This window comes from Gopherus evgoodei, chromosome 1, assembly GCF_007399415.2.
Source record: "Gopherus evgoodei ecotype Sinaloan lineage chromosome 1, rGopEvg1_v1.p, whole genome shotgun sequence".
NCBI lineage: Eukaryota > Metazoa > Chordata > Testudines > Testudinidae > Gopherus > Gopherus evgoodei.
Genome location: NC_044322.1, coordinates 212,499,256 through 212,518,227, shown reverse-complemented (window position 1 = coordinate 212,518,227; position 18,972 = coordinate 212,499,256). Strand labels below are relative to the sequence as shown.

At 44.2% G+C, this 18,972-nt stretch overlaps 1 protein-coding gene and 1 long non-coding RNA gene across 5 annotated transcripts in view; one reads left to right on the top strand and one right to left on the bottom strand.

Annotated features, from left to right (window-relative positions):
- The window catches only part of SIDT1 (SID1 transmembrane family member 1), a 91,058-nt gene extending 83,391 nt beyond the window's left edge, over nucleotides 1-7,667 (bottom strand). For all 4 annotated transcript variants that reach the window (XM_030534608.1, XM_030534618.1, XM_030534627.1 and 1 more), the window contains exon 1: nucleotides 7,056-7,667. In XM_030534608.1, the coding sequence (XP_030390468.1) occupies nucleotides 7,056-7,253 (198 nt within the window). In that variant the 5' untranslated portion in view covers nucleotides 7,254-7,667. The remainder of the gene's footprint in view (nucleotides 1-7,055) is intronic.
- Nucleotides 7,668-8,212: 545 nt separating this feature from the next.
- On the top strand, nucleotides 8,213-11,397 carry LOC115646645. Its single transcript, XR_003999089.1, has 3 exons — nucleotides 8,213-8,443; nucleotides 10,367-10,578; nucleotides 11,322-11,397. It is a non-coding gene; the product is annotated as an uncharacterized LOC115646645 (long non-coding RNA).
- Nucleotides 11,398-18,972: the final 7,575 nt, after the last annotated feature.

Sequence of the window (18,972 nt, the reverse complement as noted above, 5' to 3'; positions counted from 1 at the left end):
AAGTGGAGGTGTTCAGAATCCAATGCATTTGCCCAGGACAGGGAAGCTAGAGACAGGGAAATAGTTTGCAAGATCATTAGCACAGAGCCTTGGTTTCTCGATCATCCTTTGACTATCACACTCTTTTGGGGGTCCAGCAGATAAGTTACCTGCTCTAGGAGAGGTGCCTATGAATTTGGTCAGTAAGGGGTGATGCTGTTCTTTAGTGGATTTCACTAGCCATTATGTCCAGTGGTCTGAGGCACATACGATGGCCCAGATGTCTCTCAGAGCTTTCATTTTATGCATTTGTGCAATTGGTCCAACCTCGTTCAAGGAGGGTGAGGTTCTGATTTCTGTTTTAGCTTGTCATCCCTCATGCCCAGAGAATATCCTGTGTGGAGTTAATCTTTGCAAAGAAGTAGCCAAAGCTCTGCACAGAGAAGACGGTTGGAGGTACAATATGATTAATGCAGTTTGGGTGACTGGCAGAATTTATGGAGATGAAGAAAGTAGCTCTCTTGGATTCCTCCATAACTGTGGCATATTTCTTTTCTGCACAACGTCCCTGAGTTGTTGTTGTACAGGAGCAGGGTAGGTTTTCTCACCAGCTGCATGGAGCCTTCTCTGTTTGGCTAGCAGAGTAAAAATCACTAGGACTTAGTAAAATTAACTGCTATTCCATATTTACCCTCTTCCAAGCCCTGAGGTCCCCAGTAAGGTCATCATTTAGATGTTTACTTACTTAATTGCCTGCATGAGTTTTGCAGGGCACACAACTGGCTTTGTTATTTGAATATATTTGTGCCTGAATGCACTTGTGTAATAGTGTAAAAATTAATAAAAAATCAATTAACAGTTCCCCATTAAACAAACAGCTATGCAGGGAGCAAGGTTAGCAATTTCAGAGTGCTGCTGGGGAGACCACAAAGAAGGACTTCCAGCTGTTTGAGCAATGCAGTTGCTAGCAAGGCTACATGGGAAAACTCAGATGAGCCTTCCAGCCATCTAACAATTTTGTTAGCTCCTTAGGGCGGGGACCATGTTCCCCTTTGTGTGCCGTACTGGCCAACATAAGAAACATTTCAGATTTGTTTTAAATATTTTCTATTTTAAAAAAGTATGTGCAGAAATTTTTCAGTCCCACCAAACACACATTTCACCCATTGGTTCCTCCAGTGCCAGAATAGCAGTGTAATTTTTTCCAGGGTTCATACTGAAAAAAAAAGAGAAGTGCTGCTATTCTAAGCTCCTCCCTTCCTATCATGGCTTCCTGCGTGCCTTACTTCTGCCAATCAATTACAGTCACTATCTCAGCTTTCCTCTGGCTCTTTCCTCTGCTGCTTTCCCTCTGTTAGGAAGAATAACCTGGTCCTTCAGTCAAAATGGACAAAGTATTTGGGCCCTTCTGCAGAGACATCCATGATAAAGCAAGCAAAGGGGGTGGGGGGAAGAAGAGAGTGGTTTCTTCCACTCAGTCCCCCTCCAGAGAAGCAAAACAATGCAGAGTAGCCTAGTGAACAGGCACTGAGCACCTCCTGCTGCTGGCTCTAGGGCTTCCAGACCCTGCAGCTTGCTGGCTTTCTACCTTTTCCTCAGAGACATGACTTGTTTTGGGACAGACAATGCAGCCAATGTAGTTCAGACAAGGAGAGTGTTGCATGAGAACCATATGTTAATATCACTATTTGGTGCACATTCCTAAATTACCATCACAAATACAGAGAGAAACAATATCAGGTCATTTTATATATAGGCTTGATCCTGCAGGGTGATGTAAGTGCACTAGAAGTTTATGCTCCAGAGGAGCCCAAACGAATGGAAATCTGTTACAATTGTGGACATTATACAACCTGAGAGATACTAATAATACTGCTATTCCCATTTTTCACACAGAGCAACTTAGTCACAGGAAGGCAGAGTGACTTCCCTAAGGTCTCACAGCCACTCTCTTGCAGACCCAGGAATAGAAGCATCTTCCCTGGTGCTACAACCATTAGACTCTGCATGCACGTATGAGAGAGATGGAGGTCTTACACATGCCATCTCTTCCTCTAACCATGTGTGTCTATGCCCAGCATGGGAAGCGAATGACTAGAGGCACTCAATATATCTTGAGGTCAGTCAGGCCCAAGTCCTTTCCAGAAACCAGAGAGGTGTTGGGAGACCCAGCTAGGTACAACGGTCCTGCTCCCAGTCTGCCATCCAGCAAGAGCATAAAAGAAGTCGAAGCCCATCTCCCTGGCTGACTGTATTCCAGGCATGCTGGCACGCATTCTGCAACCCAGCAACCACAGAGATGGGCATGGCTGACTGGAGTCTACACAAAGTCTGCTGACAGCAATTCCAGGCCCCAGGACAGGTGCTGCACTTGCGCTGCTGGGCATGCTTTTCCAGCATGGCCAAGGCTTCCAGTGTCAGCCCAGCTACCTTCGCTACTGCCGGTACCATCCCACATGTGCCTAAGAGTCCTGTGCCCCACCCAGGCAATTTAAAAGGGGCTGGGGCTCCCGACCGCCCTTCTAAATCGCCCACACCCCTGGGTAATTGCCCGCCCCCCCCAATCAGCAGGCCTGCTGCTAAGGCATATGTTGACCCACAGGTCTTGTCATTATTACTTTGGCTCTCTGAATGTTTATCTCCTGCTTTGTGTATCTGTCCTCTGTGACAGACTCAGGCCAGATGGCTACAGGAAAGTAATAGAAGGCAGATATATTAGCCCCAGGTTAAGTAGGTCCCCTTTCCCTGGGTAAGGTAACAGGGAAGGTTCCAGAACAATCAGGATCTTTCTGGAAACAATTAAGGCAGACAGGCTGATTAGAAAACCTGCAACCAATCAAGAAGCTGCTAGAATCAATTAAGGCAGGCTAATAAGGGTACCTGGGTTTAAAAGGGAGCTCACTTCAGTTTGTGGTGTGTGTGTGCGAGCGAGCGAGAGGCACAAGGAGCTGAGAGTAAGAGGGTGTACTGCTGGAGGACTAAGGAGTAAGTGTTATCAGACACCAGGAGGAAGGTCCTGTGGTGAGGATAAAGAAGGTGTTTGGAGGAGGCCATGAGGAAGTAGCCCAGGGAGTTGTAGCTGTCATACAGCTGTTACAAGAAGCACTATAGACAGCTATGATCCACAGGGCCCTGGGCTGGAACCCGTAATAGAGGGTGGGCCCAGGTTCCCCCCAAACCTCTCAACTCCTGATCAAACACAGGAGGAGCTGACCCAGACTGTGGGTTCCACCAGAGGGGAAGATCTCTGAGGTGAGCAAATCTGCCAACAAGTCCAGGACCCACCAAGGTAGAAGAGGAACTTTGTCACACCTCAGAAGTGAAGAGAAGAGGAGTTTCCTAGAGGTAGGGGGCCAGATGAATCATGTTTTTCTTCTACAGCCCTTCCAGGAGTAAGATACTCCTGCACTCAACACAGACTTGCCATAACTAGGATTAATCATCCATGCAGAAGACTTGTGGGCCCCCTTCAGTTTCCATCTCAAGGCATGAAGAGCATCTGGCTAGTCAGCCAGAACACAAAATTAATCTGAATGGATGGCAGACAGCTAAGGGGGAAAACTCAGAAGGAACACCAAGGCACAGCATGAAGTTAGCCAAGCTTAGCAGACCCACTATCTAGAGGCACTGTGGGGACAGGAGAGATTGTTGAAAGGGAATGAATATTAAGTCAAACTTCCACAGGAGTTGTATGCTACCAGACGGTAAACTCTGCTGTATCATTTTTGATACTGTACAAATCCTGATAGCGGCTTAGACTCTCGAGGTTCACTGAGCCAAAGCTCATAATGGTTAAAGGAGCCTGAGAGGTTCCATTAAATTTCAGCTGATGACCAGGTACAAAAGGAATCAGGCTACACACATAAGGTCTCAGTTTAAAGTGAAGCCTCCCTCCAACCAGCAACCAAAGAAAAAGTGAGACCACAAATACCCTAGGACAGACCTACCTATCAGAATCAATGATGGGACCAAACATAGACTTATGTACACCCAGCTGTGCTCAAGAACCCCCATATGACTGACCCTGGCACAGCCCCTGTGGCTGGTTTATATTGCCACTGTCTGGGGGAAACACATGCCTGATGCCAATTGCCCCTAATAACTCAAGAGTTTCTTAGAGGATACTGACAAGGCTAACTGATGCCAGCAGCTGTAGGCTTCTGGCTGAATAAACAGCTCCCTAGAGGCTGTGCTGTGTCCATTCTGGGTTCTCCTCACATTAGAAGCCTTTTAGAAAGTTTTCAAAATGACTTTCCTCCCTATTCCCACCAGGAGCTGGCCATTTGCCCCCCCTTTCAGGCAGGTGTGCCCAGGGCTATATTTGAAAAAATTATGAATTTTAAAAAAATAAATAAAAAATGAAGCTTGACTTTAGTTACTCAAGTATCCAGACCTCTCCATCTTACTGAAAGTCAGGTGTTCCCTGCAGGTTTAACTTCAGTGCAAAAGTTTTTGTGCTGAAGTCTGATGGGGCACGAAGACAGGGGTTTTTGGAACACAGCTGCAATGGAGCCTGGAACATGCTGGCTCTCTCATTGCAGGAGTTTTGAATTCTTGCAATAGCATGAAAGTAGAAGGTGGGCTTGTGATGTAACAGACATTTGGGAGTTAGCGTAGGCTGCTTGCCTACCCTGATCACCATTCCTGCCTATGGGCTTATTTTTAAAGGTAGTAGAGAGCTGAATGCCTTTAGAACATATTAGAAATTAATTCAGTAAAATGAACTAACTAAAATCACAAAAACTGTATTCCCTATTAACAGACCCCTCACTCTACAGAGTTTACTTGGCTAGCTATGCACGAATATGGCCATCATCATAGTACTAAATCCCCTTGGAAAGCATAGCTCATATCACAAATTAGCAAAAGACCCTGCAATAACTCGTATTGTTTATACATGCACTGAGTCTCCTCAATCCAGTGCTTTCATGAACCAGGAAAGCAAAACTTGGTTAGATCACTAGCATCAACAAAATGCTGAAATAGCACTGCAGTCTTAATGGTGGATAGATTTTACATAACACTCGGAGGGGGAGGCGGAGAAGGAAGGGAAATCCATAAAGTGCTGGATTACTTTATATTCCAGAGTGTAATTTCTTTTAAAACTCCCATTTTTCTTGTTAGCATCCATTAACATCTTTTTTTATTTTATTAGAGAGCATTAGAAATATAGCTCGCAAAAAATATTCCCTAATCCATTGTCCTGTATAATTGAAGACAGGACAAGTCTATCCATATTGGTATGCTTTAGGACAGAGGTTCTCAAACCGTGATCCATGAGCTCCATTCAGGTGGTCCACGGATAGTTCCCTCTAAGGTGCGTGTCTGGGTGGCCGCACACAGGAGAATGAAGGACGCCCCACCTAATTAGTGGAGCTGTGCAGGCGTGGCTCCACTAATTAGATGCCTGGATCCTAGAGAAGATGCACATGTAAGGTGAGATGGATGGTGGCCTTAGGGTGAATAGGCAGTGAGGTGAGAAGAGGGAGTGGGGGGAATTTGGGACATGCAGGGCTGTGACAGCCAGAGAAAAAGGCGACTTTCCCCAGCTCCAGGGCTGTGGCTGCCAGGGAGAAACGGCCTCCTTCCCAGCCCCAGCTCTGTGGCTGCTGGGGTGGGGGAGAGACCCCCCTCTTTCCCAGTCCCAGCTGGGGGGCTGCTGCAATGAGAAAGATAGGGGGACACATCCCTTACATTAGAACGGTAAGACTACTGATATTAAAATATGAGCTGTCTGCTTTTATTTGCAGAACAAAAAAGATTAATTATTATTAAGGGTTTATATATATATAAATAAACCCTTAATAATAATTAACTTATATATATAGTGCTTCTAGCCAAAGCGCTTTACAATAGTTAGCTAACAGTACAAACAACATTTGGAAAGATCATTAAATGGTCCACCGAGACCCTCAGCAATTTTCAAGTGGTTCATGGAAAAAAGAGTTTGAGAACTACTGCTTTAGCACAGTCATTTTCAATCTTTTTTCATTTGCTGGCCCCTTAAAAATTTCAAATGGAGGTGCAGGCCCTTTGGAAACCTTAGACATAGTCTGCAGACTTCAGGGGTCCATGGACACAGGTTGAAAACTACTGCTTTGGGATGTAAAGGTACTATATTAATGTATGAGATAATTCATATAGAACTGTGATGATGGGGAAAGACTTCTAACCTTTAGATATTATAGGGAAGGATGCTTCAGAAAAAAATAGGATAGAACATATGTTTCCTCCCACCACCACCAAAATTAAGCACACCTCTATCAGTCAACCTTTTTTTTCTTACTGTGAATCATCTAAATGACTTGTCATACAGACCCTTACATGTCAGCTAATGATCCATGGTCCCATGTCTCAGAAGAGAATGCTGATCTTAGACATTAAAGTGTGAAACATGATACTGACAAAAAGATTTGAGGGCCCATGTGTTAGTTATTGAATTCCATTATGGCCTTTAAACATTGACCACAGGAAGTTGGGGACAGTTAGACAAAACCAGTGTGTTGCCTCCATAATTGCGATGGTACAGCGCTATCATCTCCGCTGATGTGACCTTATTAGGCTAGCATCAATCCATGCAATTGAAGGCTGCCCAGAAAAATCGGTGTGCTTTCTTTCCTTCTATTTTGGGAAATTCAGGGCTGAGAGGGAGCCCTGGAAAAGGCTCAGAGCTGCAGGTGGGGACTGGGGATAGATAGTCACATCACAATAACGCAATCCCCAGAAAATGAGGGAGGGGGCATAGGCAAAGAACAGCGAGGCAGGGGGTAACATACATTTCTTGCATGGGCTGGGAAGCTAACGCAGCGCAGGGCGGAGGGTTTGAGTCCATGCATTTCCTGCCTTCCTGGGGAGGGGATGCAAGGCACGGAGCACTATGCTGGGGACCAGCACTCCCTGCATGGCTGGGAAGAGGGGAAGGAAAGGATGCCAAATCCAGGCAAGGGCTCGGGAGAGGAGCGTGAGGGTGCTGTGACCTCCCACCCTAGCAAGAAGTCTCCATTCCGCCTGGCAGCTGGGCGGGCTCGGGAGGTGGCTGGAGCGAGTGCCAGCCATGGAGGCTGGGCAGCCCTTACCTGGCCCGGCTTGCTGGTGTAATTGAAGGAGTAGAGCTCCTCGCGGTTGATGTTCACCGTCCCTGCGTAGACCCGGTCGAAATCCGCCTCTTTGGTGGGGGTGGGTCGGCTGCTCCTGCCCCCGGCCCCGGCCTGCAGCGCTTGCGGCAGCACCCCCAGGAGCCAGGGCAAGCCGCACAGCAAGGCGAAGCCGCTCATGGTCCCCGCGCTCGGGGATCCGAAGCGCCCTTTTAAGCCGCCCGGAGCCCGAGGCTGCCTACAGCTCCGCGCCGGGCTCCCGGTGCGCTCGGCTGCTGCCCCATCCCCTGCTGCGCTCGCCAGCCGCGGCTGCTGCTGCTGACACACTGATAAAATATTGATACCGGGGCCGGACTGGTTTTTCTCTCCTCGCCTTCATTTCCTCCCCTGGAGGGGCTGCGGCTCGCTTCTGCCCCTGCGCCCGCCCAGCCCCAGCGCTGCCTTCCTGGAGATTTGTACAAGATCGTGCAAAATGCACATTTCTTAAAACAAATCCTGCGGGGGAAGCGGGGAAGCCAGCCCCCGGGGATGGGGAGGTGCTGCAGGCTGACAGCCCCCTCGGATCACCGCTCTGCCCCCGGGGAGGGAGAGGAATCCAAAGCAATTGGCCTCGCTGTAATCATTTTTATTACTGGTTCTTTCCCTCCCACTTGTAGCCCAGTGGTTTCCAAAGGGGATCGTTTTTCGGGGGGAGCTTGGACTGAAAATAGCGCTCAGCGCCTGGGGACCCTGTTTAACCCCCATCCTTAGCTTGTTTAAAACCGACCACCTTTTTCCTGCAGAAATCCTGGTTTTGTATTGCCTCGACCAGCTGAGACGGGGAGCAAGCTCCAGTCGAGTAAAACAAATCCAGGACAAAATTCTGAAACGCAGATGCCTTGTCGAAAGCAGGAAACCGTCAATAACAAGACCTGCCTTCATATCATAACCCTATAGTTCCCATCTGTCACACAGACAGCCCCAGTTATTTTACGAGTGCAGAGGTTTTATAAAATGTATGTACATATTCAAAGGAGCCTCTTTTTAAACAGATCTTAAATGCTGCTCTTCCAGCTCTGCTGTCTGTTTTGATTTACTCGGATTGGAAATCAAGTATTCAATGCAATCTGGTTTCCCCATGCTGCGAGACTGACTGCTAAGTGTCCGCGCCTGCAGCGCTCAATTGCTTCAGACTTATGGCCATTCTAATTTATGCTTGGGGCTACCTTTTACTTTAAAGAGAATCCTGGTTTCGTGACACTACAGACCAATAGACATGTTTGAAAGTCAGCAAAGGTCTAGTCTAGCATTTTTTTTTTACAGGTCAGGAACATTTCATGGGTAAATGCTTCTGCCGAGGAGAAAGATCTAAGACGCATTAGCGCCTCTTGGTGAGTCTAAATGATTTTTATTCTGATCTTTAAAAGAAGACACAATTTGAGCTCAGCCTGAGCCACAGGTGATTTAGAAAGAGTGCATAAGTCACCAAGAGCCGTCATTTAAAAAAAAAAGTGGAGGGAAAATACAAGATGATTTTACCTACTTATTTTAAATTTTCACTAAAACACAAAATTTGGAGCAATCTTATCATATAAATCATACCTCAAACTTCTCTAGCATTTCTTCATTTGAGGAATTCAAATGTTAATTTAGAAATCAGGTTTGTTTGTAAATTAAAGGCAAAATTATTCTCACTGTTAAAAATGTGCACCTTATTTCTAGTTTGAATTTGTCTAGCTTCAACTTCCAGCCATTGGGTCTTGTTATCTTTTTGTCTGCTAGATTGAAAAGCCCTCTATTATCATGTTTCTGTTGCCCATATAGGTATTTATAGATTGTGATCACCCTTTAATCTCTTCTTTGTTAAACTAAGCAGATTTTGCTCTTTGAATTTACAGTAGAACCTCAGAGTTACAAACACCTCAGGAGTAGGTTGTTCATAACTCTGAACAAAATGTAAAGGTTGTTGTTTCAAAAGTTTACAACTGAACATTGACTTCATAAAGCTTTAAAACTTTACTACGCAGAAGAAAAATGCTGCTTTCCCCTTATTTTTATTAGCTTATATTTACCACAGCACTGTACTTTTTTTTTTTGTCCTCTCAGCTGCTGCCAGATTGTATTTCTGGTTCGAAAGGAAGTGTGTGGCTGACCAGTCAGTTGGTAACTCTGGTGTTTGTAACTCTTAGGTTTTACTGTATCACCATAAGGCATATTTTCCAATCCTTTCATATTCTCGTGGCTAGTCTTTGAACCCGCTCATATTTTAAACATCATTCTTGAACTGGGAACACCAGAACAGGACACAATGTTCCAGGTTTGGTCACACCAAATACTGAGTCAGTATATAACTTCCCTACTTGATATCCCCTGGTTTATACAGTCAAGGCTGCATCAGCCCTTTTGGCTACTTTGTTGCACTTGGGAGCTCATGTTCAATTGATTATCCACCCTAACCTCCAAGTCTTTTTCAAAGTCCCTGCTTCCTAAGATACAGGTCCCCTTCTGCTAACTATGGCCTGCGTTCTTCGTTCCTAGATGTACACGTTTACCTCTGGCCTGTTATCCTGTTTCGCTGACCTGTCTTCATTGTTACTTACCACTCACTCCCCAATTTTTGTGACATCTGCAATGATGACTTTGTTTTTTTCCAGGTCATCATAAAAATACTAAATAGCAGAGGGCCAAGAACTGATGCCTGCAGGACCCCACTAGAAACACATCAATTCAGTATGATTCCTTGTTTACAATTACTCTTTGAGACCTGTCAGTTTGCTAATTTTTAATCCCATTTCATGTGCCATGTTGATTTTATATCTCTAGTTTCTTAATCAACATGTCATGTGGCAACAATGCCTTGCTGAAGTGTAAGTATATTATATCAACACGATTACCTTTATCAATCAGTCTTGCAATCTCATCACAATAAAATATCATTAGACAATCTATTTTCCATAAACTCATGTTTATTAGCATTAATTGAATGATATGCTTCTTCTTTAATTCTTTATTAATTGAGTCCCATATCAGACATTCCTTTATTCCGCTCAGAACTGATGTCAGGCTGAGAGGCCTATACTTATCTCAGTCCTCCTATTTATCCTTTTTAAATATTAGTGCAAAATTAGCTTAAGCGATTTATTTATGTATTCATTTAATTTTTATGTATTTATTTTATTTAAACTTTACTGTTTGAATAGAAATTGAAATTCAGGTGCAATCCCAAGCATGAAAAATGACTCAGTAGCATTTGCCACACTCTGATCAAGGTCTATTGCTGATAGCACTACCCTGTCCCTTCTCTCTCCCTGCAGCACTTTAGTCTCTTTCTGTACCCCACACAGACCAGTCCCCGCTACAAGATCACTATGCCTCCTCACAGGAATGTTTTTTCCCAGCAGTACCTGAGGAACCAATGCAGCAGGACATTTTGGCTGAAGAGGGATTTTCCTCTTCAAGCGAAGAGCTTGTTTTGTGTAATTTTGCTCACAATACAATGCAAAGCCTTAACTCTAACCCCAGCAAGGTAACGTGTTGACATACATACACTGGGTGAAAGGGGAATCTGGTGTGTGTCTCTCATTGGGTTCCAGGAGCTGGGAGAGCACAAGCCTGCCCCTGGCTAAAGGACCCTCCCCCAGGCTACAGGGAGGATCCACTGGGCCCACGACCATAGAGAATGACCAAGAATGCAAACAAAGGTTGCTGCTGGAGAGGCAAAAGGCCCAAGAGGTGCATTGGGAACTGCATTAGGAAATCATGGGTTTGCTCAGACAAGAAACTCAGATGTTGCAGCCCATTGCTGACCAACGAGCCTAAAGCCCCCAGACTCAGCAGACATTCTAGTCCTTGGGGAACTCCACGGTCAAAGATGGCAGCATGATGCACATCCATGTCCCTATCAATGGTCCCTGTAATCTGTGTGCATGCATGGCCACACAGCGACCTTGTAACTACCGTGAATGCTGGGAGCACAGTTGGCAACTGGGTCTGCATGCTGGGTCCTCAGTCTGCTGAAACTGGGGATGCTGGGGTCTGGGAAGTGGGGTGGGACCTGAACCATCAGAGAGGGGTAAGGAGAAGGCAGGAGCTACTGGGAGGGGATAGTAGGAAGCTGCCTTGAGGGCTGGGGCTCTTTGGGGGGGGGTGTTGTGCTCCTGTGTGTCTAGGTGTCCGCTCAACCACATTACATTCCAACCATATGGTCAATGAGCAAGTGCTTTAAATCTTGTAGAAAACTTCAACTTGCAACCAATTGTTTTGTTACAGATCTAGTGATGACAGCCTCTCTCTACCACTTCATGCTTAAGTTTCCAGTGAGATGAATGCTGCTTTTATTTTGTGCTAATCTTACTGTCTATATAATGCTGTTATATATATAAAAAAAGCATTAGACACTCATATGAATGAGAATATCTTCACTTGCACTAGCTGGGTAGGGTGTTGGCCAGGGGCACTGGGGTCTATCTCCCTGGGTCTCAGAACCTAGTGGCAGGATGGCTGTATCACACTGCAGTGCCTGGGCTCAGCTGGGCCAGGCTATGTGACAATTCCATCTTGGATGGGGGCTGGGGAGGGTAAGCCTGGGTATCAGGAGCAGGGCAGCCAGTGACCATGATCCCAGTGAGCCCTCTCAGTGACCAGCCTCCACCACTCCCTAGCCCAAAAGTGGATGTAGAGAGGCCAGAGACATCAAAATCTTCCTGCAATACAAGGCTTGGTGACCTTATAACAACTATGCCGCTCACTGCTTCCTCTGTATTTGTAGCTCACACTTTGCTGTGTCAGTTGCAAACAGTTTAGAGTGTGATACACACCTTGTTCAAACAACCCCACATCCAAGCATAAGTTAGGAGTACAAGCACCAACAGTAGCACAGAAAAATTGCAGTGTGACATTTAGAGACAATTGGCTTTTGGAAACTGTGGAAACCAAAACAACTGACATCCTAGGAAGGGTCTTCTTGAAAGTTGGAGACTTTTTTTTTTTATTCAGTCAGTGTTAGGTCATATGTAATTTTTGTTCTGAAGCTAAAGCTAAGTGAATGGAAACCGGGCTATCTAAAATGCCACTTAGTACAGAAAGCTCACCTTGATGCAGTGAAAACTCTGCACAATTGGAAACAAGGCTGTAGAATTCAACATTTACTAGCAGAGTCTACTGAAAGCTGAGAGAAGCATATTTAAATGTCAAGTATCAGAGGGGTAGTCGTGTTAGTCTGGATCTGTAAAAGCAGCAAAGAGTCCTGTGGCACCTTATAGACTAACAGACGTTTTGGAGCATGAGCTTTCGTGGGTGAATACCCACTTTGTCAGTATTTGCTGCTCATAATGCTGCTCTTTGCTGCTCATATTGAAATGTCAGAGAGCAAACCGAGACAAAATAAAAATACTGATTGACAATGTACTCCTTGCTGTGCAAATAGATTTATCCATGATGTCTATGCAGCACACTTGAGACCAGGTGGCGAAATAAGTTAATCTTCCTACCCGCTAGAGAAGAAAGAACTGTGCATTTGAATTTGTTCAGTCTATTAATGCAGTAGGCCAAAGTGACATCATGGCAGTTATCTGTAATTCATTATGATAGTTGAATAGATAGTTGACGTTGTAATGCACAAAATGTTAATCCTTAACATCAAGTTTTGAGCTCAGAATGATGTCACCCACAAGACTGCATTTGCTGGCATTACCCCTGTGTGCAATGCTTGGCATATTAAAGAAGCCATCAAACAATTCTACATGGATCACAATCTGGATATACAGCTAATGCCTATGTTCACTTCAGATGGTGCCTCCAGATGGTAAGCATAACAATATAGCTGTACTACTTAGAGAATGTGTACCACACTTACTACAACAACACTGTGTTTCCCACAGAGAAGACCTAGGCATCACTGATGCCTGAAAACATGTACTAATGATGAAAGAAGTGGAAACTCTATGACACACTGTATATACACAATATTTAGTAGATCAGCTGTTAAGAAAACTAAATGAGAGATGCTGGCCAGCATACTGGAAGATGATGTATTATTATTCAGGCCTTTGAATGAAGAGTGATGGTTATCACATCACTCAGCTGTAAAGGCCCTTCTGCAAAATCATGACGTAACAGTAGACCACTGTATCGAGAATAATGATCCTGTAGCGAAGTATGGTCTCAAAAAGCTTACAGATCCCCAGTACTGTATTGCACTGACTGTGCTTGATGATATTGCAGGGGAATTGCCTCAGCTGGGCCTAATTTTTCAGAGAAGTTGTCTCACTGTCACTGAAGCATTTAGCTATGGCAGGGGTTCTCAAACTGGGGGTTGCAACCCCTCAGGGGGTCATGAAGTTATTAGTTGGGGGTTGTGAGCTATCAGCCCTGCCCAGGTGTGGGGCTAACAGCCTGAGCCCCTCTTAAATTAAAATCCCATTTTTAATTTATATGGGGGGGTTGCACTCAGAGGCTTGCTGTGTGAAAGGGATCACCAATGCAAAAAGTTTGAGAACCACTGAGCTACATTAAGGCCAAAATAGCAAAATTTTCCTCAGTGTCTTGGAGAAAAAGCTCTTTGGAGTGAGAAGGTGAGGGAACAAAGGGCATCTCTTGCCAATACTGTTAATGCAGCAGGTGTTCTCCACTTTAGTACAGAACTCTGACCATCTAAATTGTTGATTTCCAGAGAATGAGCTGCAAGAGTGGCCTGCATTTGATACTGAAGCACTGGTTTCTGCCTAATTTGATTACAGCACAGAACATGTCAGTCATATCATGGGCAAGTATGAAGCAGTCTTGAATTTACCAGTGTAAACTGATGGATCAACAACAATGCATCTGCAAGCAGTACACCCAGGATAAATTTATCATTGTGGAAAAAAAGAAAGTGGATATAACAACATTTGCTGACATGGTAACTTACTTGCAGAAAGAAAATCAGTTTACAGGCCCGGTTCAGTTTCTTGAGCCTTAAATGCTGACTGTAAATGTGGGTTTAGTTTTGATCTAACTCATTAAATTAAGTCTTGCAGTAGACTAGAGGTTAACCATATGGACCAGTTTGTAAGAATAAACCACTTCCTCACAGCACATGGAGATGTCAACCTGGACAAAAATTTACCATCACAGGGCAACTGAGAAATACAGATGAAAGAAATTTCCAGCATAATGAGTAAACCAGGTTCATTAAATATGAAACTTATTTCATTGCAGGTACATGTGTAGTATCTGCCAGGCACTCGATTTAATATTATTATTTGCTTTTATTTTGTATGTTCTGTGAATATGTAGTTTTTAATAAATACGCTGATTTTAGGAGAATATATGCACAATATATATTTCACTGATTAAATTGGCACTCCCAGCAGTTTTTCTTTATTTAGTGGTTTAATTAAAATGTTACAACATTCACATTCTCTGTTGCCTAAGGACAAAAACATAGTGGTCAGTGGAGTTTGTAGTCCCCTTCAGTACTAAGAAAATTTAGAGGGAATGTTGACCCCTCTCACTCCACACTAAGGACAACAAGAAGAACCATAGCTATACATACACCACCTGGGAAAGCCAAAGGGCTGTGAATGTGTAGCCACAACCTACTATGTTGCAGTAGGTTCTACATCCATGAACATAAATGTTCACTGTTTGCTTCTATTTTTACTTGAGGTTTTAAAGTATAGTTCACCCTTTTACAGTGTGGGTAAAAGGCTTTTGTCTGCACTTTAATTGTGTTGCCTGTTTCTTTACACACAATAGCATTCTATTTTTCAAAAATCAGAGTCTATTCATTAGTTTACACCAAGCATCACAGAATTCATAGCAGGAGGGAAGACTCAGTCATATTGAATCCCTGTATGCACAAGAGACTTTTTAAAAAAATGAAAACACAAAACACAGACAACACTACTGTGGCTGACTGTTAAAGTATTTTTAAGGCCTCCCTGAGCCATGTAATTCCATAGTTGGATCTTCTGATAGCCCTAGTGTCTGGCTGTTCAGTTTCAGTAAACAGCTGCTGGTCCACCTTGCTCCTCCACCCCTCTGCCTCACAGATCTTTTCTCCCTCTGCCTCACAGATCTTATACAATACACAACATGCAGCTATAATCATGGGGATGTTTGCCTTGCTAAGATCCAATCTAGTGAATAAACAGTGCCAGCATCCTTCCAGTCTACCAAAATCACATTCAACAGTCTTTCTGCACCTGCTGAGCTGGTAGTTTAATCTTTCTTTGATGCTGTTGAGGTGGCCAACATACAGCTTCATGAGCTAGGTGACCAAGGGATAGGCTGGATCTCCCAGAATCACTATTGGCATTTGAACATCGCCAGTGGTAATCTGATGGTCTGGGAAGAATGCACCTCCTTGCAGCTTTCTGAACAGTCCTGTGTTCTTAAAGAAGTGAGCATCATGCACCTTCCCTGACCAGCCCACATTAATATCAGCAGAGTCCCCAGTGATCCAATGGCAATTGCTTAACCATGGAAAAGAATCTCTTTCTGTTGATATACTCAGTGGCAAGGGGTGGGATGCAGCAAGATGTGCTGGTGCCAGAAAAGGGATATGCATGCTATAGCCCCGCCACAGTTTGAGAACCCCATTGCTGCAAAATGATCCACTTTTTTCTGCACATTACCAAGAGCCACAGTCCTGTATAGCAAGAGACACTTAATGGTGTTACACACTCAGATGACAATGGCCCCCACTGAGGATAATCCAACTCCCAACTGATTGCCTGACCAATAGCAATCCAGTGTTGCAAGTGTAAACAGGGTCTGAGTTAGCTATCCCCTGACATTAGGAACGAACTGGGAGAAAAAGAAAAGACTTCAGGAGCAGACCGTATTTGCAGAAGCACCTACTCTGTCTACGTGTTCAACAGACAGAGCTGCTTTGCCAAAGTGATCAATTTTGGGCTACTATTTGCAAGTGTAACAAAATTTTGTTGTACTTACTGTCTGAGTAAAGGGCAGCAGCACTCATAGCATGCCCTGACTGAGGGAGGCACCCTCACTTGATACTCACTTGCTAAGCAGTGAAAGACAAAAAAGAGGGTGGGGGCAGGTGTTCCTACCTGGTTGTGTGAACTCTGAATCACAGACACCATTTGAGCCCCTTCTCTCCAGTGTTTAAAGCTAGAGCTGATCAGACTCAATTGAGGGTCTGCATAAGAATGGTCTTACTAGTTAGTGGTCCATCTCACCCAATACCATCTTCTAACAAAGCACAGTGCCAGATGTTTCAGAAGAAACGAACAGAACATGGAAATGTTTTGAATGATTCCTGCCCTGTCATCCAGTCTCAAATTCTAGGAGTCAGAGGTTTAAGTACACCTGGGACATAGGGTTGCTAATAGCCATTGATGGATCTATCTTCCATGAACTTACCTACTCTTTTTTTAAACCCAGTTACACTTTTAGCCTTCACAACGTTCCATGGCAACAAGTTCCACAGGTTAATTGTGTGTTGCTTGAAGTACTTCCTTATTTTTTTCCGTCTATTAATTTAACTGGGTGACCCCTAGTTCATGCATTAATTTCATTGAATGCCCCCTTGTTTGTGGGTCTTTATTAGTTTTCTCTATACCATTCATAATTTGTATAGATCTCTATCATAGCCCCTTGAAGTCATCTCTTTTCCAAGCTGATGAGTCTCAGGGCTGGTCCACATTTGGGGGGGGGAATCGATCTTAGATACGCAACTTCAGCTACGTGAATAACGTAGCTGAAGTCGAATATCTAAGATCGGATTACTCCCCCGTCCACACCGCACAGGATCGATGTTCGCAGCTCTCCGTGTCGATTCTGGAACTCCGTTGGGGTTGATGGAGTTCCGGAATCGATATAAGTGCGCTCAGGGATCGATATATCACGTCTAGATTAGAAGCGATATATCGATCCCTGAGCAATCAATTTTAACCCGCCGATACGGCGGGTAGTCTGGACGTGGCCAAAGTCTTTTTAATCTCTGTTCATATGGAAGCTGTTCCATAGTCCTAAAATTTTTTGTTGCCCTTCTTAGCATTCCCCCCCCCCATTCCAATATATATTTTTTGAGATGGGGCAACCAGCGCTGCACACAGAATTGAAAGTGTGGGCATACTATAGTTGTGTGGCATTATGATATTTTCAGTCACGTCTCTCTTTGCCAATGATTCCTAACATTTTGTTAGTGTATTAATTGCCACTGCACACTGAGCAGATGTTTTCAGAGAACTATCCACACCAATTCCAATCTCTTTGAGTGGTAACAGCTAATTTAGAGCCCATCATTTTGTATGTATAGGTAGGATTATGTTTTCTAATGTGCATTACTTTGCATTTATTAACATTGAATTTAATCTACCATTTTGTTACCTAGTCACCCAGTTTTGTGAGATCCCTTCGTAACTCTTCACGGTCTGCTTTGGACTTAGCTATCTCAGGTAACATTGCATCGTCCCCAAACTTTGCCATCTCACTGTTTGCCCATGTAATGGGGTCTCTGCAGGGCCCTCCTGGCTCCTGCCCCCACTGGGCTGAGAAAGTCACACAGAGACCTCCTGGTGCTTTTGTTTACAGGCTGTGCTCCCACCACCTTTCCACCATACATCTAATGACCTTCTTACAAACCACCAGCAGGAGAGAAAGAGTTATCTTTCTGGCTTCTGTCCCCTGGGACTTTTATCCAGCCCCAGCCTCATGAGGCAGCAGCTGTTCTAGCTTCCCAATCAGGACCAGGTGATCTACCCAGCTCCAATGCATCTCCCTTAATTGGAGCTGGAATGACTGAGGTTGACTAAGCAGTTTTCTGCTTAGCACCCTGTCACAGCCCCCTTTTCCAAGTAATTTATGAATACATTGAACAGTACTCATCCCAGTACAGATCCTTGAGGAACCTTATTTACTTCTCTCCATTATGAAAACTGATAATTTATTCCTACCCTTTGTTTCCTATCTTTCAACCAGTTACAGATCCACAAGAAGACTTTTCCCCTTAACCCATGACTGCTTACTTTGCTTAAGAGGGATAGCTTGGTGGTTTGAGCAGTGGCCTGCTAAACCCAGGCTTGTGAGCTCAATCCTTGAGGGGGCCACTTAGGGATCTGGGCCAAAATCAGTACTTGGTTCTGCTAGTGAAGGCAGGGGGCTGGACTGGATGACCTTTCAGGTTCCCTGCCAGCTCTATGAGATAATAATATATGGAGATATACCTAAGAACCTTTGGTGAGGCACCTTTCAAAGGCTTTCTGAAAGTCCAAGTACACTGTATCCACTGGATCACCCTTGTCCACACACTTGTTGTCTCCCTCAAAGACTTCATATAGATTGGTGAAGCAAAAGCTATGTTGACTCTTTCCCAACAAACAGTGCTCACATATGAGTCTGATAGTTCTATTCCTTAGTTTCAACCAGTTTGTGTAGTACTGGAGTTAAGCTCTGGAACTGCAGTTCCAGGGGGACCATGCTGAGATTGCTCAATTAGGGCAAACTACAAAAAATGGGCAGACAATCCCCTAAACTGGTGGTTATTCTAATATTTAGATTCACCAACCTGGGAGAAAAAAACACAGCTTCTACAATATCTTATTAGTTACCCAGAAGCCAGAAATACAGTTCCCTTAAAGCAGCCCACTCTTGAGCTCCCATCCACACAGCCAAGTCAAATATGATAAGGATTACTGAAAATCTTGTTCATCGTATAAAAAGTTCTGCCAATCCCAAAGGATTGGACACACCAGGTTAATAAATATTACCCAAACACATGCTTACAACCAGTTCTTATTAACTGAACTAAAACGTATTAAAAACAAAAGAGAGAGTATTGGTTAAAAGATCATTATACATACAAGTATCAGAGGGGTAGCCATGTTAGTCTGGATCTGTAAAAGCAGCAAAGAGTCCTGTGGCACCTTATAGACTAACAGACGTTTTGGAGCATGAGATTTCGTGGGTGAAT